At 47.2% G+C, this 22,515-nt stretch overlaps 1 protein-coding gene across 1 annotated transcript in view; it reads right to left on the bottom strand.

Annotated features, from left to right (window-relative positions):
- Positions 1-22,515, bottom strand: part of PTPN9 (protein tyrosine phosphatase non-receptor type 9) — a 55,205-nt gene that overhangs the window by 24,049 nt on the left and 8,641 nt on the right. Inside the window, exons 2-4 of the mRNA XM_053273110.1 lie at positions 7,613-7,756; positions 4,983-5,072; positions 2,711-2,835 (exon numbers count right to left, since the gene is read on the bottom strand). Of these exons, the coding sequence (XP_053129085.1) occupies positions 2,711-2,835; positions 4,983-5,072; positions 7,613-7,756 (359 nt within the window). The remainder of the gene's footprint in view (positions 1-2,710; positions 2,836-4,982; positions 5,073-7,612; positions 7,757-22,515) is intronic.

Below are 22,515 nucleotides of genomic sequence, written 5' to 3'. Positions count from 1 at the left end.
CTCTGACCAGTGTAACCCCAAGGGAAAGGTCCTTCCCCCATCCTCAAGCTGAGAGAAAGCACCCAAGGAAGAGGCTAAAGAGAGAAAGACCAGTGATGGGGATTGTTTAGCACCTCACCAACACCCTTAAATCCACCCCCAGTCTGCTATAAACATACACACATGGACAAATGTGTCGGTACCCCTCCACGAAAAAAGAAGAACCCACAATTGTCTCTGAAATAACTTGAAACTGACAAACGTAATTGGCACTCATCGTTGTTTATTCCGAATTTAACAAAAATCAACTTTGCTTTAGAGTTTGGATGCCACTGAATATTTCAAATATTTCAAACCAACACATTTGTCCACGTGTGTAATTGGTGCAGAACTCTGAAGCCAGATTAGGCCAAAGCTGTCACCTAACAGGATATTAGAATGCCCGTCATCTCTATATCAGTGTACATTGTGACACTTTAAGTACATCTTCTTCTGGGTTCTAAACCACCCAGAAACAGCAAATTTCGGGCAGTATAAAATATGTTAATTAATTAATTATTAATTAATTAATTATTAATTAATTAATTAAAATAAATACTAGTCATAGGGTGGACTAATGTCGGGACCTTCTGCTTGCTATGTTCCTATGATATTTCCAGAAGAGTAGCAAACCCAGGAAAAGGTATTGCAGCATCCGAAAGACCAAAAAACCTATTATGGCTGATTGTGGGCCAGAGCACAATTAAGTTCAGCTCACTTTATTTATTTATTTATTTATTTATTTATTACAGTTATATCCCGCTCTTCCTCCACGGAGCCCACAGCAGTGTAGTACATTCTTAAGTTTCTCCTCACAACAACCCTGTGAAGTAGGTTAAGCTGAGAAAGAAGTGACCGGCCCAGAGTCACCCAACTTGTCTCATGGCTGAATAGGGATTTGAACCCGGGTCTCCCCGGTCCTAATCCAGAACCACTACACCACGTTGGCTCGATTAGCATGCATCTATCTATATCTATATCTATATCTATATCTATATCTATATCTATATCTATATCTATTTGTGTGTGTGTGTGTGTGTATGTATCTATATTTGTGTGTGTGTTTGTGTGTGCACGTGCGTGTGCAAGTAAAATGCCACAAGCTGCACATGCCATGTAATCCAGAGTCAGACAAAACTACATTCTGTTCTCATGCTCCCTCTCCCTTCCTTTGGCATCTCTCCCCACCTCTTTGATGCCCCCTCCGGCCAAAGATCTTGGAGCTGGGACAGAATCTCGATGCTTTAAATAGTGTTCACATTTGGCCTCAGATTCCAAGTCCTACAGTCTCCCCGAACGCGGTTCAGACCCCAGGGCAAGGAGCAATTTCCACGTTGTAGCCAATTCCTCGGGGGAAGCCTGCTTGGCCCAGGGAGTTTTCCATGAGCTCACTGCAGATCTCTTTACAGAGCTGCCGGTGGGGAGTGGGACAGATTAGAGCCGGTTTCGATAGAAAGGCAGGAAGGACTTGCAGCAGCAAAGCAATGGAAGTCGGCTCCATGCTTGCTGCAGAATTCTAGTCCGTACAGCCTGGGTTTTTCCTTGCCATGCTTCAAAAGCCAGAAGTCCTTGATTGAGGTCTAAAGGGAGGAGAGCTGGTCTTGTGGGAGGAGGCATGAATTGCCCCCTTTGCTAAGCAGGGTCTGCCCTCGTTTGAATGGGAGACTCCATGTGAAATTTCCCCTTTAGGGAATAGGGCCGTGGCTCAATGGAAGAGCATCTGCTTAATTGCATACAGAAGGTTCCAAGTTCCATCCCTGGAAGCATCTCCAAGACCGGGCTGACAGAGACTCCCTCCTGCAACCTTGGAGAAGCTGCTGCCAGTCTGTGAAGACAATACTGAGCTAGATAGACCAATGGTCTGACTCGGTATAAGGCAACTTCCTATGTTCCTATTTTGTTTCTTCCATAAGGACCACTTAATAGCGTCTAGGCAAGACACTTTCTCTGGGGAGGAGAACATAGCTGAGCAGCCGAGCACATCCTTCGCACTCAAGTTCAATTTCCGGCATTTCAATTTAAACAGAGATCAGTTTGCTGCTGCCAGTCAGCCAGGGCCTTCATTAGGGAGTGGTCCCTGGGGCACGGGCCCCCAATGAATGGCCCAGAGCCCCGAATCTCATCAGCCACCTACCTCCTCCATGGCCTCTTCCAGAAAGAAAGTGCAGTAGTGGAGGAACCAGCACAGAGCAAGGAAGAGCGCTCCTAGCCAGAGACGGGGCCTTTTCGGTGATGGCCCCTCAGCTTTGGAACACCCTCCTGGAAAATTTTGCCATGCTCCCTCAGTGATTTAAAAAAACCCCAAAAAACTAAAGAGGCATATTTTTAAAAAGGCTTTTAAATGTTTTATCTGCTGCCTATATCTGGTAGGGTTTTTTTTTTTAAAAAAAGTTTTTTTAGTTCTTCATTTATAGCTTTTTATGAATAATTAATTGGAAACTTTTAAAACTGGTCATTTTAAAAAGTGGTTTTTGCTTGATCTTTCAACTTGTCCAGTGTTATTAAACTTTGATTTGATATTGTAACTATTTTATTAGTGTTGTGCGTTGCCTCGAGCAGTTCCGTACTGAGGCACAGAAAATTGCACACAGCTTACAGACACAAAAGCAACTCCCAGAACTGAAGCACCATCAGTGGAAGCAAATACATGTTGACAGAACGGAAGCAAACTGAATGGCACACACCGACTCACCTCTCCACAGCCCTATCCAGCAAGTAGAAGAGCGCCTGAAGGACCACATGTTGGACGCTTTTGTTGGGATGGTGCAACTTGGCCGTGAAGAGGGCAATCGAGGCTCCAGAAGGATCGCGGACACTCTGCAAAGATGCCAGGCAGAGAAGACCAGCAATGAAGCACAGGACCGGAAGATCAATATCCAGAGAGACCACTGGGGTAAACCACCGCTTAGAGACCTGGAGGTCCCGAGATAGGGTTGATACCCAATGCTGTAGCATTCTTGGAAGCAAGCAGGTGTGGATACAGGGTTGTTGCTATCATTGAGCAGATGGGTTCAAAGAAACCAACTCCTGAGGGGGCCCCCATCTCCACCCCTCCCTATTTTCTTCAGTATCTCCCGCACTCTAAGGTTTCCAACCTGGGTTCCTCCAGGTGTTGATGAACTACAACTCCTATCATCCCCAGCTACAATTTATTGTTGTCAGCAGGATCTGGAAGAACCCAGGATGGGAACCACTGCTCTAAGGGGCTGCTGGGGAGAGGGGTGAATATCACCCGGCTGATCATCTCTTCCAGTTCCTCCACCCCCAACACAGAAGACTAGTGGGGCATAGGTTATAACTCAAGGGGTCTCAGTCTTGGGGACCCTACTTTGTTGCTGGACTACAACTCCCATCATTCCCAGACACAATGGCCTTTGGGAGGAAAGCTGATCTGGTGGTAGCAAGCAGGAATTGTCCCCTTTGCTAAGTCAGGTCTGCCCTGGTTTGCATTTGAATGGGAGACTCCACGTTAGCACTGTAAGACACGAGGTCACTCTAGGAGGAGCATCTGCCTCCTTGCCTGCAGAAGGTTCCAAGTTCCCTCCCTGGCAGCATCTCCAGATAGGGCCGAGAGAGACACCTGCCTGCAATCTTGGAGAAGCCGCTGCTAGTCTGGGTAGACAATCCTGAGCTAGATGGACCAATGGACTGACTCTGTAGAAGGCAGCTTCCTATGTTTCTATGCAGTCCAACAACATCTGGGGTCCCAGGGGTTCCTTAAAACCCCTTGGCTAGAGTGTTTGATTATGAGCAGGGAGACACAGGTTCAAACCTCAGCTTATCCATGAAACTCACTGGGTGACCTTTGGCCACTCGCTGTCTTATTCAGCCAAACCTACGTAGGAAAGTAGGAAGTTGCCTTTTACCGAGTCAGAACATTGGTCTATCTAGCTCAGTGTTGTCTACCCAGACTGGCAGCAGCTTCTCCAAAGTTCCAGGCAGGACTCTTTCGCAGCCCTACCTACTGGGGATTGAACCTGGGACCTTCTGCATGCAAAACAGATGCTCCACCAAGGAGCTACGACCCCAACCCCAAAGGTGGCATATATGGGTCTCCCATTCAGGCATTGACCACACTAAGACCTGCTGAGCTTCAGCAAGGTGGCGGTATCGTATGCCCTTAGACCATGCTCTCAGACCCCAGGATTAGTCTGCAGGGTGGTGAGGATAAAGGGGGAAACCTTGTGTATCACCTTGAGATGAAAATGTAACCCATATCTAAGAAATCATCTTTTTCTTACACTGCTTTTTTTAGAGCCTACAAAAAGAATATTCTATCACTTATATTGACAATCCATTTCACAGCAAATAGGTTCAAGACAAATAAAAAGGAGCACAGGTTGGAGAAGGTCCTTAGACTAGTTGCATACAGACCCAGAGCCTAGGTAGGGCCTGCCCCTCTAAATTTTTCTCTGCCCCCACTCATTTATTTCTTACAAGTATAAGCCTCCACAGTGTAAGCTGTCTCCCCCACTACATTTTTGTGCCCCCCCGCAACGTTTAGACTGGCTATGGGCTTGGTTGCATACTCGAGATGTGCACGAAATGAATTTTTCGATTCATTTAGAATTTGAATCTAATTCCAAAAATTCATTTTGAATGTGAACCGAATTCAAATCTGGTCCGAACATTCGATTCGAATTTCAATAGAATTCGAATCAATTCAACCCTGTTTGGGCACTTTATTATTTTTTTTAACACCAATCAGGAGGCCTGAATGATTTTTTTTAAGTGCCAAATGGCTCTTGAATTGAATTCAAATCGAATTTTGAGAATTTGATTCGAATTAGAATTGAATCACCCTTTTAAGGGGTGATTTGATTTGAATCTGAATCACATCCCTATTGCATACCCTCACCCAATACCATCCTACCAGGACTAATGGTAGCTGCTCCACCGCATAGACCTGACTCCAGGTGTCTGGGGCTACAGATGAACAAGCAAAGCAACACCACCAGACTCACCAGGATGGTGAATTTGCCACTGAGCAGCTCTGAACGGAGAGGATCCTCGTGGGGTTTCAGCTTCACAATCCCTTCCTTCAGCCTGGTTTCCTACAGAGAGAGAGAGGAAACCCTCTGAGGCATGCGAATATCCGGGGGAAGTGATGGGTGCATGGAGCCATCATTCCTGTCTGCCACTCCAAGCCAGGCTGGGAGTTCTCCGGGGATCATATAGGCAGTCTCCCTCCTGCCACACCCTCGACTCTCTGCAGTAAATTTCAGGCCAGTCTTGCTCAACCGGTTTGTAGAAATGCACACAAACAGTGGCGATGACCTCTCAGCTCTGAGAATCAATGGGGCGGATTTCCAGGGGTAGAGATTTCAGGAAAGAGATGCTTGGAATCTGAAGAGCAGCAGCCAGTGTTCCTGGTAAGGGGGATCCCAGATGTGGTTGACTAGAACTCCCAGCATCCCCAGCTACAATGTTTTCACAGAAGAATTTTCAACCTTGAATTGGGGTTGGTGAGCAAAATTCTGGGGGAAATTTCAGTGGGTGGGGACAGAGAAATTCTGAGAAAGCTTCGGAGGCAGCCAATTGCTGGTTGGTGGGAGATGGCTCCTTTTTTGCTTACTTTCCAATAGGCTTATGAGATCACCTGGCATTCCTTGTGTGTGTTGCTCACTATCGACTTTGCAATGCCTGGGCCAATATGAACCAAATCGAGTACAGTTGTAGGGACACATAGGGCTGCCTCCATGGCATAGTTTGTGATGTCATCCACCAAAATTCAAGATGGTGGATGCAGAGACCTAACTTGTGAACCACCTAACTGATTTGAATCAAATTTGCTACAGATGTAGGGACACATAGGGACGGCAGGAGTATGCAAACCAGCTCGACGTCGAGCCAGTTAGATGTTGAGCCAGTCCGGTTTGACGGCTCGGGGTCAAACTGAACCACCCCGTTTGCTCCAAACCCAGACCGAACACCCCCAAATGTTTGGGGGGTTCATGGACCTTTTTTTGTAAAAATAAATAAATAAATAGATAAATAAGAAGTTAATTTTTTTTTTTTAACCTTAACTCCCCTCCGGGCGGTTTTCGGCCTTCTCCCAGTGGCCATTTTGGAGGCCGCATGCCTGTTCACTGCACCTCTGTGTGGCCTGGGCAAAGAGCCAGCCGAACCGGCCAGAGGGGTGCATATCAAAGCTGGCGGGGGAGGGGGAACCTCTGCAGACCCCCCTGCCACCTCCAGCAACTCCCCGGAGGAGAGTAAAGGTTAAAAAAAATTACCAAAAAAAGGTCCCCCGAATCGAACCAAGCCAGCCGGTTCCATGCACATCCCTGAGGGACGACTCAAGAGCCGAGTTTGTAATGATGTCATCCACCCCAGTTCAAGATGGCGGACTCATGAACATTTGAGGCACAATTGGGCTAACCTGTGAACTGCCTAACTGATTCGGACCACATTTAGTCCAGATGTAGGGATAGTGAAAGGAAAGTAAGATTACTTCTTACTAGAACAACTTGTCTCCTTTAATTACGCCCCCCTTCAAATAATAATTGCATCTTTGTTGGCAGAAGTGCGTGGAATTTTCCTCAATTGATGGCTCCTGCAAGGTATCATGAATTCCACCTCCGGCAGGATGCCCCATGACCGTGTCATGACCGTGTCATTCCAAGGGGGCAATGAATAGCAGCTGCCTGTGGACCGAGAGAATTTCTGCCCCCTTAAAAGCTACAGGGCAAGTGCAAGTGCAAGTTCCACAGGTGTAGCTTCTTACGATTCTGATGCTGCAGTGGTGGGGTAAAACTCTCCATCTTGAGCAACCCAAATATTGTGATTTCTTAACCACACTTAGGAGGCAAGGAGGGAGCACCTGTTATCAGGCTTGTAATTTATAATGTCTTCGTCTGATTGATGCTTATTCTAATTTGTTTTATATGATTTAAGGTTTTAGTGATTGCTGTGCTTTAATCTGTAAACTGCCTAGAAATTTTATTTGTGGTGGCATATAAATGCAATCATATAAATGCAATAATAACCCCGGCTTTTAACTGCTATTGTTTTGATTGTTTTAATGTTGTTTTTAGAATATTGTTCTATAATTTTAAATTGTGTTTTAAATTTCTTGCTTTCAAATTTTTGTTTTTGTTTTTAATTAATGTTTTACTTTTGAATATTGTTGCAAACTGCCCAGAGACATAATTTTTGGGCGGTATAAAAATATGTTAAATAAAGAAAGAAAGAAAGAAAGAAAGAAAGAAAGACCTTGCGCTCCTTCCCCTCTGGGGCAAGTTCCTGCCACTCTAAATTAGCCCTGCTGCTAGCGCTAACCCGTTTCATTCTCAACCAGGGTTTGCTCAATAGGTTCAAACCCTGGTTTCAAGTGCAAGTTAAGGGAAACTCTGGCAACTGGAAAAATGCACCTGTGCAATTTGTGCCAGTCCTATGGTTCGATCCTGTGGCCCACTCCAAAGCACCCCGACTAGAATTAGGAGACTCCCCAGTGTTATTTATGCCTGCATTGCTCTAGGAGAGAAAGCACTGTGTTCTGGGTGGGATGTGGAAATGGCAGGGCCTTGGAATACAGTTCAGCGCAGTGCTTCTCTCCCTGTCTCCAGGACTCTGATCCACCCGCCTAACTCACCCTGTAGGAATGGAAGAGTTCAATTGCTCGGAGGACATCGAATTTCCTGGCCATGAGGAACTTGACGGCCACATTCCAGGAGAGGGGAGAAACATTGTATTGGACCGTCCACTTGTTTATCTCTTCCAGGAATTGCTTCGTAGCCTATTTAGAGACAAACGAAAACCATGAGGCGAAAGAAGAGAGGCACAAACTAAAATAAGTCTTTCTATACTAGTGTGCTGAGCCGTTGCTCCATGGTAGAGGATCTGCTTTGCATGCAGAAGGTCCCAGGTTCAATCCCTGGCAGCATCTCCAGGTAGGGCTGGGAGAGACTCTTGCCTGAAACCTCGGAGGGCTGCTGCCAGTCAGTGTAGACAATACTGAGCTAGATGGGCCAAGGGTCTGACTCAGTAGAAAGCAGCAGGATGGGGCTGTAACTCATTGGCAGAACATCTGCTTTGCAAGAAGGTCCCAGGTTCAATCCCTGGGAGCATCTCTAGCTAGGGATGGGAAAGACCCCTGTCTGTAAACCTTGGAAAGCCATTACCAGTCAGTGTAGAGGAGTGGGCAAACATGGCCCTCCAGATGTTGTCGAACTACAGCTCCCACTTTCCCCAGCCACAATAAATTAGGGCTTGGGATGCTGGGAGTTGTAGTCCAGGTTTGCCCACCCCTTTTGTAAACAGTACTGAGCTAGATGGACCAAGGGTCTGACTCAGTAATAAGGCTTGGGAGGAAAGGTGCATTAGTAGGGAACAAACAAGAGAGACATCCTTCCAAATAATAAACACAAGCATGGAAAGGCGTTCCAGAATTGCCCTGGGCAATGGGTGTGTGCATGAAACGAATCTGAAGGCACGTCCTTGCCGTTTGTGGCAACCTAGCAGGAAATGGCTACAACTTCTTCCCTTTAAGATGATGGAGATTTTGGGACGCCATTTCCGCATGAGAAGACTGAACACTAAGGTAATTGCTCATCACAATGCACACCACACCACATGTTGAGTGCTGTCAGTAGTCGCACACACTCGTCATCTAAAGTGAAAACCCCCCCACCAGATAATCAGAACATGTAGACCAAGGATGGCCAAATGGAGGTTTCCCCCGCTGTTACTGGACTACAATTCCCATCATCCCCATCACAACACATTGCAGCTGGGGGTGATGGGAGTTGAGTCTCAGGCTGGCCATTTCTGGTGCACACCACTTCTCAGATGCAACCAAAAGGTTGCCACTAAAGTTGAGCACCAGAGGATTCGCACAGAATCTGGCTAAACATGTAAGGTTGCTCTGGGCCCTCTCAGAGATCACAGATTATTATTTTATTTATATACTGCCTGACTCCAAAGCGCTCGATTACCAATCTAGTCATAACTATTTTTCTCGCCTGTTTCCAATCTGCTCTTTCACCAAATGTGAAACCCCAAATTATGATTCTGCTTGAACAGATACAGCAAAAGACCCCAAATATTCTTGTAATGGTAGTATAAATATTGGATTTCATGCTGAGGATTATTTCAGCAATCAGTCTAGTCTTGACCATTTCTTGTTAGAAGTTGCCTTGAGCATTTTTAACAGAGAGGTGAGGTGTGTATGTGTGTGTGTGTGTGTGTGTGTGTATATATATATATATATATATAGATATAGATATAGATATAGATATATATACACACACTCTCTCTCTCTCTCTCTCTCTCTCTCTCTCTCTCTCTCTCTCTCTCTCTCTCTCTCTCAATCTCTCTAATATATAATTCCCATTATGCCCATTTTACAGGTGGCAAGCTGAGGCCAAGAGACAAGGTGCTACACGGAAACCACAAGAGTCCAGGAGATGCCCTTGATCCTGGTCCAACTCTCTGAATATCATTATCATTCAATTCTATTATTATTAAACTATTATTAATATACAACTTTCCAGCAAAGAAGTTTTCAATGCAGTTTATACAGAAAAGAAGAAGAAGATAAGTCCTCTGTCCCAAAGGACTCACAGTTTAAGGCCAGGGATGACACATACACAAGGGATGGGATACACATACCAGCCACAGCTCAGTGTAAGAGCATCTGCTTTGCCCACAAAAGGTCCCAGCTTCTCTCCCTGGCAGCATCTCCAAGATAGGGCTGGGAGAGACTCCTGCCTGCAACCTTGGAGAAGCTGCTGCCAGTCTGGGTAGTCAATACTGAGCTAGATGGACCAGCGGTCTGACTCAGTATAAGTCCACTTCCTATGTGCCTATATTCTTATGGGATAATATTATTGGGGATGGGCCATATCTCAGAGGTAGAGTATCTGCTTTGCATGCAGATGGTCCCAGGTTCAATCCCCGGCAGCATCTCCAGGTAGAGCAGGGAGTGACTCCTGCCTGAAACTGGAGAAGCCACTGCCAGTCAGTGTAGACCCATGGTTCCCAACTGTGGGCCCTCCAGGTGTTGCTCAACTACAGCTCTCAGCAGCCCCAGCTACAATGCTGTGGCCAGAGCCGGTGGGGTTGTAGTTCAGCAACATCTGGAGGCCCCCAGGTATGTCGACAATGAGGTCATTCACACCATCAAAAATTGTTCTAGCCGGGTTTGGGAGCTGTGTGTGCTCCCAATTTTCCGTTGGGTGAAAGCAAGGTAAGAGAAAAACAGGGGTAGAAGTGACTGTGTGAAAGCAAGGTAGGAGGAAAAGCTACCCAGGTTTTCCGCTGACCTTGCTTCCACACAGTCACTTCTACCCAGGTTTTCCTCTTACCTTCCTTCCACACAACTAAAACTGGGAGCACACGCAGCTTGGGCAGAACACAGTTTTTGAATGACCTCAGTACCAAGGTAGATGGACCAACTCAGTAGGCAGCATCGTATAGACCTATGTAAGGTAGATGCCAGCAGTAGCCACTGGAGGGACGCTCTGCTAGGTTGGATAGGGACAGCGGCTCTCCCTTTGCTAACTAGAAGGAGAATCGGAAAGACATCTCTTTGCAGAAGACTAGCTGCACAAGATCTTGGAACCACCGCTCCAGATGCTTCCTGCACCCCAACCCACCCCGGGCAGGGCTCCAGACCCGCTTGCATCCTGGAAATGACGAGTCTGCTAGAAAAGCAGCTGTGGAGAGGAAGGGGAGAGCCGTAGATGGAAGCCGCAGGCAGGCAAAGGGTTAAGCTCTCTTCTTGCCATCTGCTACTTCTCTCTTCCTCTTTGTAAGAACAGATGAAGGCGCCTTCTGCAAAAATCAGGCCAAGGCTGCATCTGGGCCAGTACTGTTTACACCCAGAGCTTTTAGCTCGCATCTCCTCTAGAAAGGGTTAGGGTGTGTGCATTCACATATCGGCCAGATTTACCCCGAAGTCCCTGTGAGCTTTCGGGGCGAACACTTCATACACAATTCAGGTTTTTCATTGCACATTAGAGTGTAGCTCAATTTATATCCGGGTTTTTGTTTTTGTTTTTTTAAATCCACTTTTGGCTTTGGCTTTTGGGGGCAACTTCGAATTCGCGGTAAAGCCTGCTGTCTGGAAAAACTCCAGGAGTTCTCAAACCTGGATCTTCCCAGGTCTTGCAGTGGGAAGCATGAATTGTCCCCTTTGCTAAGCAGGGTCCACCCTGGTTTGCGTTTGGATGGGAGGCATGAGAGGCAAATGCTGTAGGATATTCCCCTTACGGGATGCAGATTGTCCCAGGTTCAATCCCTGGCAGCATCTCCAGGTAGGGCTGGGAGAAACTCCGGCCAGAAACCTTGGAGAAGCTGCTGCCAGTCAGTGTAGGCAATCCTGAGCTAAATGGGCCAAGGGTCTGACTCAGTATAAAGCAGTTTCCTGTGTTGGACTACAAGTATGAGAACTCCAGGTGCACACTGACTGGCAGCCGCTTTCCAGGAAGCAGAAGTCTTTCCCAACACCTGCTACCTGGAGTTCTTTGAAATGGGAGAGTGATCCTGGCACCTAGGGATGTGAGAATTGATTCTAGTCCAAATCAATTCTACTCGAATCTAGGCAATTAGAGCAATTTGAATCGAATCACTCCTAAAAAGGGCAATTCAATTCAAATTCACATTGAATCTGCAAGATTCGAATTAAAATCAAACCAATCAGAGTACCTGAATTGTTTTTTAAGGCGCCAAAACAGGGTCAAACTGATTTGAATAGAATCGACCCTGTTTCGAACCGATTCAAATTTGAATCGAATCAGGCAGATTCAATTCGAAATCAAAGGGCAAAATTGGATCTGTGCACACCCCTCCTGGCATCTTCTGCATGCAAAATAGGGCCGCTACTGCTGAACTAGAGCATTTCCCCTTGGAGAGATGAAACCATGACTGGGGACATGAGAAGCAGCAAAATGTGTCCCCCCCCCCGCACCTCAGGAGGAAAAGAAAACCGAAGAAAAAGGGAATGGGTCAAGAAGAGAGGGCTGCCTCCTGTCCTGGTTGGAATGCATTCACCAAATCCTTGGCACTGGGACCCCTCGTGAGCCATATTGCCCTTCCTCTTTAGACAGCTTGAGGACCTCTGTGTCTGGAGAACACACATACTTCAGGAGTGAGTCACAGAAAACAAGAGTTGTGTGTTGCTTTGCATGGAACCGCAGCTTGTCAAGAACAGGGCCGCTGCAGCTCCTTCTGCTGGCAAACCCAAATCTCCTCCTCAGAGCAAGCCAAGCCCTTCGGAGCCCGTCAGTGGGGAGAATTTCCAGCTCCTCTCCAAAACAACAGCCAGAGGCCAAGCGGATCACTCTGGCTACGGAACCGCGTCCCATTTTGTTTGCAGCAGGGGGTTCCAAGCAGCGCTCCCTGTAACAGGGAATCCCAGATGCGGTTGACGATAACTCCCAGCATCCTCAGCCAACGGCCACTGCAGCTGGAGATGCTGGGAATTATAGTCAACCACAGCTGGGATTCCCTGTTAGAGGGAACGCTGGTTCGAATGTTAGGTCCCCAGATGCCGTTGGCCATTGTGGCCCAGCAACATCTGGGACTCTCCTGCTTTTCCGTGCAAGAACCCTTTAGAGTACAAAGTGGACTACAAGGCCAGGGGAATCCCTGACGCTAACTGGGCAAAGAGGCACCTTTTTAACGTGGTGATTCTCTCTATTTAGCAGGACAGCAACTGGCCCAATCCACTTCCAGCACAGTAACCCTCCAGTGACTGTTGCTGGTGTCTATCTTATGTTTCTCTTTAGATTGTGAGCCTTTTTGGGGACAGGGAACCATCTTATTTATTTATTTATTATTTCTCTATGTAAAGTGCTTTGGAAAATTTTGTTGAAAAGCAGTGTGTGTGTGTGTGTGTGTGTGTGTGTGTATAGATAGATAGATAGATAGATAGATAGATAGAGTTGATGATGATGCACATGATTTGAATTTAAACACTCCAGAGGTGAGTTGGTCTTGTGGTAGCAAGCATGTGGAACTCTCTGCCACAAGATGTGGTGACAGCCAACAGCCTGGATAGCTTTTAGAGGGGTTTGGATAAATTCATGGAGGAGTCAAACGACTACTAGTCTGAGAGCTATAGGCCACCTCCAGCCTCAGAGGCAGGATGCCTTGGAATACCAGTTGCAGGGCCGTAACAGCAGGAGAGAGGGCATGCCTTCACCTCTTGCCTGTGGGCTTCTCAGGGGCATCTGGTGGGCCACTGTGTGAAACAGGATGCTGGACTAGATGGGCCTCCTTGGGCCTGATCCAGCAGGGCTTACATAATTGTCCCCTTGGCTAAGCATGGTCTGCCCCAGTTGGCATTTGAATAGGAGCCTACATGTGAGCACTGCAAGATAGGGCTGCTCTGGGAAGAGCAGCAGCCTGCGTGCAGGCAGAAGGTTCCAAGTTCCCTCCCTGGCAGCATCTCCAAGAGAGGGCTGAAAGAGACTCCTGCCTGCAACCTTGGGGAAGCCACTGCCAGCCTGTGAAGACAATACTGAGCTAGACAGACCAAGGGTCTGACTCCGTAGAAGGCAGCTTCCTGTGTTCCTGAGACCAGCACTTCCATTGCATGGAAATATTCTGAACGAAGTGAAAAGCCTGATGCTCAGAAACTCTTCCGTGCAAGGGCGTTGCTTGTAGTCAACAGCTGCCAAGGATTAAGAGTTCAAAAACTCCTAGTGTTTTCCAGGTTTGCAGTTTGTGGCTACCGTGCCAGTTGGGCTCTGTTTGCTTCGGCAGGTCATGTGCAGAGTTCCCTATAACAAGGATTCCCAGATGTTGTTGCCTACAACTCCCATAGTTCCCAGCCAAAGGCCATTGTAATGGAGTTGATGGGAGTTGTAGTCAACATCTGGGAATCCCTGTTACAGGGGACAATGGCCACCGATTGTTCAGGCTGCCCTAGCAATTTTCCCATCCAGTGAGGGTTGGCTATGAATTTTCTAAATGTCAACAGGTGGACCTCATTACACACATGGTCCCAACAACCTCAGTTTTGCATATCCGCAGTTGGGCGATTGAGAACCCACCTCGGTATATGTGGTTAAAAAGAGGGTTGATACTCACCTATCCATGGTCCCTAGGTGGCCGGAAATGACCCCCGAGGACATTTCTGGCCACCATTTTGCTAAGAGAAGCCATTTTGTGGCTCCCAGTTGAGGGGGGGAAATTCCCTGTGATTTTTTGTGAAAAATTGGCAGATTTCTGCATTTTGGAGGGCATTGCAGGAAAACTCCAGCGCATAGCACAGTACCTTAATTCACCTGTTTCTGGTTTTTAATTGCTTTTCCCCACCTTTTTTGATCTCTAGGAATCTCTCAATTCCCATCATTATCCGCAGTTCCGTTATCCACGGTTGTAGCCCAGAATGGACCCCCCCCACACACAGAAAATGAGGTCTTCCTGTATATTCATCTCAAAAGGAACACACTCAGTGCAGTTTCAAACACACACACACACACACACACACACACACACACACACACACACACACGATCTGTGCTGCCTGTTTGGGTTTTTTCTTTTTCTTTTTCTGAATGCACAGATTCAGACCTGACCCTTCTTCTTGGAACCTTCTGAGGACAAATCTGTCTTATCCTGAGCCAGACTATTGGTTCATAGGAACATAGAAAGCTGCCATATACTGAGTCAGACCATTGGTCTATCTAGCTCAGTATTGTCTACACAAACTGGCAGCGGCTTTCTCCAAGGTTGCAGGCAGGAGTCTCTCCCAGCCCTATCTTGGAGATGCTACCAGGGAGGGAACTTGGGGCCTTTGGCATGAAAGCAGGCAGATGCTCTTCCCAGAGCGGCCCCGATCCCCTAAGGACTATATCTTACAGCTGTGGTATTTTGGGTTAACCCATTCCTTGATCCAGGCCAGCTTTTGAATGGGGCTTTAGTTACTTGTATTCCAGTCCTGCAGTAGAGGCGGGGCTAACAATCAGCCAGCAGCAAGAGCACGGAAAAGCAGTCTGCACTTGCTTCTCTGTACCTAAGATCTACTTCACTGAACTATTAATGTCCCTGATGATTCCACTCCACTGCCTTGTCCTTGCTTACCACAACTCTCTCCCTCAGATTCTACACCAATGCTCCCATGTTGTCTCCCAATTCAAATGCAAACTAGGGGAGACCCTGCTTAGCAAAGGGGGACAATTCATGCTTGCTACCACAAGGCCAGCTCTCCTCCCTTCATCTAGCCCAAGAGTAGGCAACCTATGGCATGCATGCCCAAAGTGGCACACAAAATGATTTTGAGTGGCACGCATGCCGCTAGTCCAATTAATGGCACAAACCATTCTAAAGCGGTGTGTGTGTGTGTGTTATTTTTTTTCCTGTGATAGTCCTCCTCTGACTCAGCTCTCGGGATGATTTTCAGGGGCTGCATGCTGGAAATCAGGACAAGGAGAAGGGCAACCCTGTGGGTTCCCCGTGCAGAGTTACCTCACTCCCCTGATCTCCAATTTCCAGCATACAGCCCTTCTAAACCACTCTCAGAGAGAAATGACTCGGCTCCAGGAATTAAAACCTACTACTGGCACATGGAACCTTAACTTAAGAATGAATCAATGAAGACTGAGCACACCACTTCAGCAACCCCCAATGCTCTCATATCAGGCAAGTGTCTTTCCCATCACCTGCTGTATGACGTGCTTTAACTCAGGAGTCCCAAACTGCAGCCTTCCTGTTGTTGGACAACTGGACACCCATCCTCCCCAGTCACAATGGCCAATAGCCAGAGATGATGGGTGTTGTAGGCCAACAGAGTTGTAAGTAGAAGTGCCTTTTACCAGCTGCAATTGGTTAGCCAGCTGCAACCTGACTTGGAAAAGTCAGACCTGACCTCATACATCCATGCACTGGGTACATCCAGCCTGGACTACTGCAATGCAGTCTACATGGTGCTGCCCTTGAAGTCTGTTCAGACGCTCCAGTGGGTCCAAAATGCAGCTGCAAGGATGCACATGGATGCTACTTGCTTCGCAAATGCTACACCCATCCAGTGGCACCTCCACTGGTTACTTCTGGATTAGATTCAAAGTGCTGGTTTCGAACTTTAAAGCCCTACATGGCCTGTGTTGGGGTATCTTCCAGACCTCATCACCATATAAATCTGCCAGGGTCCTTCACTCAGCATCACAGCCCCTTCTTGTCGCCTCACCACTGAGGAGAGCTGGTCTTGTGGTAGCAAGCATGACTTGTCCCCTTAGATAAGCAGGGTCCACCTTGGTTGCATATGAATGGGAGACTAGAAGTGTGAGCACTGGAAGATACTCCCCTCAGGGGATGGAGCAACTCTGGGAAGAGCAGAAGGTTCCAAGTTCCCTCTCTGGCTTCTCCTAGACAGGGCTGAGAGAGATTCCTTCCTGCAGCCTTGGAGCAGCTGCTGCCAGTCTGTGAAGACAATACTGAGCTAGATAGACCAATGGTCCGACTCAGTATATGGCAGCTTCCTATGTTCCACTGAGTGACCCATGTAGAGTGCATTGCAGTAGTCCAGGCTGGATGTACCCACTGCATGGATGTATGAGGTCAGGTCTGACTTTTCCAAGTAGAGTTGCAGCTGGCTAACCAATTGGTGAGGCCTAGTGACAGGGCCTTTTGGGTTGTGGCCCCTCGGCTTTGGAACGTCCACCCTGAAAAGCTTTGTCATGCTCCCTCTCTCAATCAAAAAAAAGTATTTGAAGACCTATCTTTCTGGAGAGGCATTTTTTGTGTGTTTTTAATCTGTGACTGGTGGGTTTTTTATATTTTTAGACATTTAAATTTTCAAGGTTGGTTTTAATTGGGTCCTGTGTTTAGCTAACCCTTTGAAAGATTACATTGTTTTATTGTTTTGCCATTCTTGTGAATGGCAGTTTTATACTGGAGCAGTTTCATACTGGAGGTGTGGGATATCAATATTTAAAATAAATAATAAACATCTACAAGATGGCTGAAGTTTGAGATCTCTGCTTTAACTGGAGACACCAGCGATTAACTTAGGGACCTTCCACTAAGCTCTGGTCTCTCACCAGAATTTCCTCACACCATTTCCGTCTTCCTTCCAATCTGTCTCTCTTGCTCCGAAAGGCTGCAGCACCTGGGAATTCTGCCAATGACATCACAGCACTATGTCAGATGTGATGATGTCAGGGACGCCCATGAACAAAACCACACCGGTCGCTACAGCCAGACGAAATGGGGAAACGAGGCCAAGGACAGCGGCGGAGAGGAAGAAGGGAAATGTTGCTGAAAGTAACAGCCCTGGGATGCATTTGCAACGAGCGTCAGAAATCACCCCACGTGGGAGTCATCTTTCAGCACTCAAGAACATGAGACAAGGCAGTTTCATTCAGCTCTCGTTTTAGCAACAGATTACATTTTTTAAAATGGCATCTCTTACAGCATCAGCGAGATGCTCTTCATACAAAAGTCTGTATGGTGCCTCCATTCTGAAAATTAAAAGCCCCAACAGGGCAGAAAGCATGCACAGCACATGGTCAAGTGTTTAAATACACACACACTTCAATTACGCAATAGCCCCGTCTGCATGTTATGTCCCAATCCAACCTGTGTACAGTACACACACACAGGTATAGCTCTGCACACGGGTACAGTTATTCACACAGCAGTACCCTTCCCATCTGTATTCTGCAGGTCAGGGGCCTGTATCCAGGTTTACTTTTAAAATGAATGCAAGTAGAGTCATTCACACAAAAACATTTTCGGATGTACGGACATCTGTACACCTGTACAGCATAGGAACAGAGGAAGTACCTTATAAAGAGTCAGACCATCGGTCCATCTAGCTCAGTATTGTCAACACAGACTGGCAGAGCGAGATTACAGACAGGGGTCTGTCTCAGGGCTATCTTGGAGATGCTAGGGAGGGAACTTGGAACCTTCTGCATGCAAATGCTCTTCCCAGTGACCTGGTCCAGGGATCTCTTACAGCGCTCACATGTAGTCTCCCATTCCAATGCAAACCAGGGCAGACCCTGCTTAGCAAAGGGGGAGATTCATGCTTGCTACCACAGAACCAGCTCACCTCATCAGCATAATTTTATTGTAAACCACCCAGAGACATACGTTTTGGGTGGTATATAAATCTGTTGAAAGAAAGAAAGAAAGAAAGAAAGAAAGAAAGAGAGAGCCTGTTTGAAGAACATGGTTGCATATGAATGGGAGACTAGAAGTGTGAGCACTGCAAGATATTCCCCTTAGGGGATGGAGCCACTCTGGGAAGAGCACCTAGGTTCCAGGTCCCCTGCCTGGCAACATCTCCAAGATAGGGCTGGGAGAGAGATTCCTGCCTGCAACCTTGGAGAAGCCGCCACCAGTCAGTGTAGACAATACTGAGCTAGATAGACCAATGCTCTGACTCAGTATATGGCAGCTTCCTATGTTCCTACCAGGAGTTTTGAAACAAAGACTCTGAGGGTAAGGCCTCAGGTGCTTTATTCCTTACATCAGCAAGGTAAAGGAAAGTGTGGTGTCGAGTCGGCGTCATCTCCTAGTGCCCCACAGAGCCCTGTGGTTGTCTTTGGTAGAATACAGGAGGGGTCGACCATTGTCTCCTCCCGCGCAGTATGAGATGATGCCTTTCAGCCTCTTCCAATATCGCTGCTCCCAGGAAAAAAAGAGCTATCACCCTTGTAAAGGCCAGAGCGGATCCTGCAACCCTTCAGGCCAGGTGACCTGAATAACCAACAGGAGGCTCTAAAATCTGACAACAAGGCTGGTTTGGCCATAGTCCTTGCCCCAACCCTGCTGGGCCGCAGATGAGCATGCTTTTAAGCTTGAGGCAATGATTAACTAGTGACTGTCTCCCTTATGTTTATACAACCTTTCGCATTGAACAAAGCAGAGAGGACCCTCCCGGATGGAGAGAGGAAAGAGAGAATGGAAGACGTTTGTGCCTATACAGGCCATTCTGCAATCTCTCCAGTTTCTCTTCCTTTCATTATAGTGCCCTCCGAACCTGCTGGAGGGTTGTTTCCCTTTTCAGGGTCAAAATGTGCTTTGCTCATTTCCCCCTCCCCTCCTAATCTCCCCCAACCAAAGAGATTCCAGCCAAAGAAACCAGGAAAAGTACTGACGTCACCCAACCATAACAGACCACAGGAAAGAACCTCTCTAAAATTAGGGGATTTTCCATGACATCAAACACTGTGTAAGGCCAAAAACAAATGACAGCTGTGGTGACTTTTTAAAGTCCAAGGCCTGGCCGACACAGGTCGAAAAATGAGGTGGTGTGGTGGTACAGTCCTGATGTGGTAGCATGGACTGTACCATTTCAGGCCAAAAGGGGAGTTACATTTCTGAACGAACACACACACACACACACACGACAAACAACCTTTCCCCTTAAGTGCAAGGCTTTTTAAAAAATAATATAAAAAGCAACTTTTTATTGGGATTGCAAAGTGTTCCAGAAATCACCCAAGCATTTGAGGACCACCTATGGCCTGATCTACACATGCAGCAGCAGAATCAAGCTTTTATTTTTATATTTTCTATCCCGCTCTTCCTCCAAGGAGTACTACATACTTGAGATTCTCCTCACAACAACCCTGTGAAGTAGGTTAGGCTGAGAGAGAAGTGACTGGCCCAGAGTCACCCAGCAAGTCTCATGGCTGAATGGGGATTTGAACTCGGGTCTCCATAGTCCTAGTCCAGCACTGGGCTCTACCATTTCAGACTGCAAGTGGGAGGGACACTCATCCATATTTAGAATTTTGCAAAGCGTGTGTTTAAGTAGCACACAAGGAAAAGGATCTAGTCCAATCTGTCCTTTCCTTTGCAGAAGGAAACAAATTCCTTTGTTCCTTCTTGCAGAAGCAAAGAGAAGCATGTTTCCCTCCCCCACCAGCAGTCTGAAAAGGTATAGTCAATTCTACCAACTCAGGACTGTACCACCTCATGGTCTTAGTCTGACAGCAGAACAAACAATTAATAATAATAATAATAATAATAATAATAATAATAAACAGATAACACACACAGCTGGCCAGATATATTTTAGTGTCTGCTTCAATTTCTTTTAATATACTTTATGCTTCCTCTAATGTATTTACTCGAATAGAAGATGGTTCTGAATTTAAGACGACCCCCTCAAAAAGAGAGGTTATATACAGATTATGCAGGGAAGCAACCTGCCTAGAGAGCAAGAGGCTGTTTGTTCGAATCTCCACTGGAGTGTTTCCCAGAAAATGGGAAACAACTATATCGGGCAGCAGCGATATAGGAAGGTGATGAAAGGCATCATTATCTCATACTGTGAGGGAAAAGGCAATGGTCAACCCCTCCTGTATTCTACCAAAGACAACCACAGGGCTCTGCGGGCACCACGAGTCGACACCGACTCGACGGCACAACCTTTCCTTTCCTTATACTTGTATTGACCCAAAAGGAACAGGACACCACATTTAAGATGACCAATTGATTTCTAAAAACAAAGAACTTAGGGGGAACCTAGTCTTGGATTCATGTTTTAAAAATTTATATATATATATATATATATATATACACACACACATACATACATACACACACACACACACACACACACACACACACACCCCTCTACCTATTCTATATTTCAGGGGGTTCCAACCTGGGGATTCTCTTTATTGAGCAGGGGGAGAGCAACTGGCCATCTCCATCCCCAGCACAGCATCCCTCCAGTGGCTGTTGCTGGGGTCTCTCTTATGCCTCTTGTTTAGATTGTGAGCCCTATGGGGACAGAGAGCCATTTCATTTATTTGTCTGACTGCTTATATCTATGCAAACTGCTTTGGAAAGGGGACTATTCATGCTCACCATGAGCGTCTCCTCCCATCTCTGCGGTCATGTTTGATTTCACTTGCCCTCTCCTCTGAAAGGCGAAAGCCTTTGTCCTCCCTCCCGCCAAGCCCCCCAACCTCCACCCACCACTCTCCGCCTCTCCAAAATGATCTCATCTGGTCCCTCTGGCTGAAGGGGAAGGAGCCCTGAAAGGTGCAAAGCACCACATTCTGTTGCAATTAATATCACCGAGACATCCAGTTACAGGCAGATGGTGCAGGATCCTGCGACTCCAGCTGTGATGCTGAGAGAAGGAAGGAAGGAAGGGGAAGTCCTATTTCTGCAGAATGGCACATCATAAACTTTGATTGTAAAAGGCACCGCTGCTCTGTGACCGCCCCAGGAGCACAGATCCCCCGAGGCTCCGTTTCCGGGTTCATTTGTCTGAAAGGGTCCCAAGCGTCCAGAAATAACTCCCTGTCTCTCTGCAGTTCAGCTGCAAAGATGCAAAGCGGCATTTGGAACACAGAGAGCCCTGGATTCCAAATATCGAGAAGGCATAAACGGGAAGTGAGGCAGTTTGACTGAGACCACACCAATTCCTATCAGGACCAGTGCTTAGGGATGTGTGAGCCAGCTCGCTTTGAGCCGAGCCCGACATCAAGCCCGCCTGGTTTGGCCAGTCCGAACCAAACCAACTCCTGGCTCGATTAACCGGCTCGCGGACCGGTTCGGGGAGCGTACCTGTAAAAGAGAATCTGGCGAGGATTCCCCTTTATGAGGGTTTCCCTAACCTAAGGCCAGGGTTGGGGGATTGGCTCACAGATCCAATCCATGCCCACCCCTTTGTTGTTTATATTTTAAAAGTTATCTTATTGGAAGAGTAATCATCAACTAGTTAATCCATGAGTGATGCCCAGGGATCCACAGATTTAGGCTTCGCTATTTAGTCAGCCATTATTTGTGGTTGCCACCAATCCGAGAGGAGAGCTGGTCTTGTGGTAGCAAGCATGACTTGTCCCCTTAGCTAAGCAGGGTCTGCCCTGGTTGCATATGAAAGGGAGACTAGAAGTGTGAGCACTGGAAGATATTCCCCTCAGGGGATGGAGCTGCTCTGGGAAGAGCAGAAGGTTCCAAGTTCCATCCCTGGCAGCATCTCCAAGATCGGGCCGAGAGAGATTCCCGCCTGCAGCCGTGGAGAAGCCGCTGCCAGTCTGTGAAGACAACACTGAGCTAGATAGACCAATAGTCTGACTCAGTATATGGCAGCTTCCTATGTTCCTAATCCCCTCTCTTCCCTCAGATCCTTTACTGGCACACAGGCAGAGGGCTTCGGAGAGAAGTGCGGCTTCTGTCATTTGCACTGGGAGATGGAGATGGAGATGGTAAGAAACAATGAGAGACCTCTCCTACTGCTCAGAGAGGATCCCTGGTCTTTCATACCTTCTCAAAAATGGCAGTGGAAATGAGACCTCTGGGGAGGAGATCTATACGGTGCTGGGTGTCCAGCTCACCAGAGGGCTGGGGACACACCTCATTGGCCAAGTGGCTTTGTAATGGGGGTACTAGGGCAACCAGGCCAGGCGCCAAACTGGCATCTGGCCAGTAGGGGGAGCCGCTGGCCTATGCTCTACTGTGCCACCAATCCAAGCTGGCCTAAGGATGGAACTGCAGTTTCACTGGAGCAGTTGTCAGCAGAGGTGCGGAGCCCGGGGCAAATCAGCTAGTGCAGGTCCCATTCTAATGGCAGTAACA

The sequence above is a fragment of the Hemicordylus capensis genome, chromosome 10 (assembly GCF_027244095.1).
Source record: "Hemicordylus capensis ecotype Gifberg chromosome 10, rHemCap1.1.pri, whole genome shotgun sequence".
Taxonomy (NCBI): Eukaryota; Metazoa; Chordata; class Lepidosauria; order Squamata; family Cordylidae; genus Hemicordylus; species Hemicordylus capensis.
Note: the sequence above shows the minus strand (reverse complement) of the source record. Positions and strands in the feature narration are given on the sequence as shown.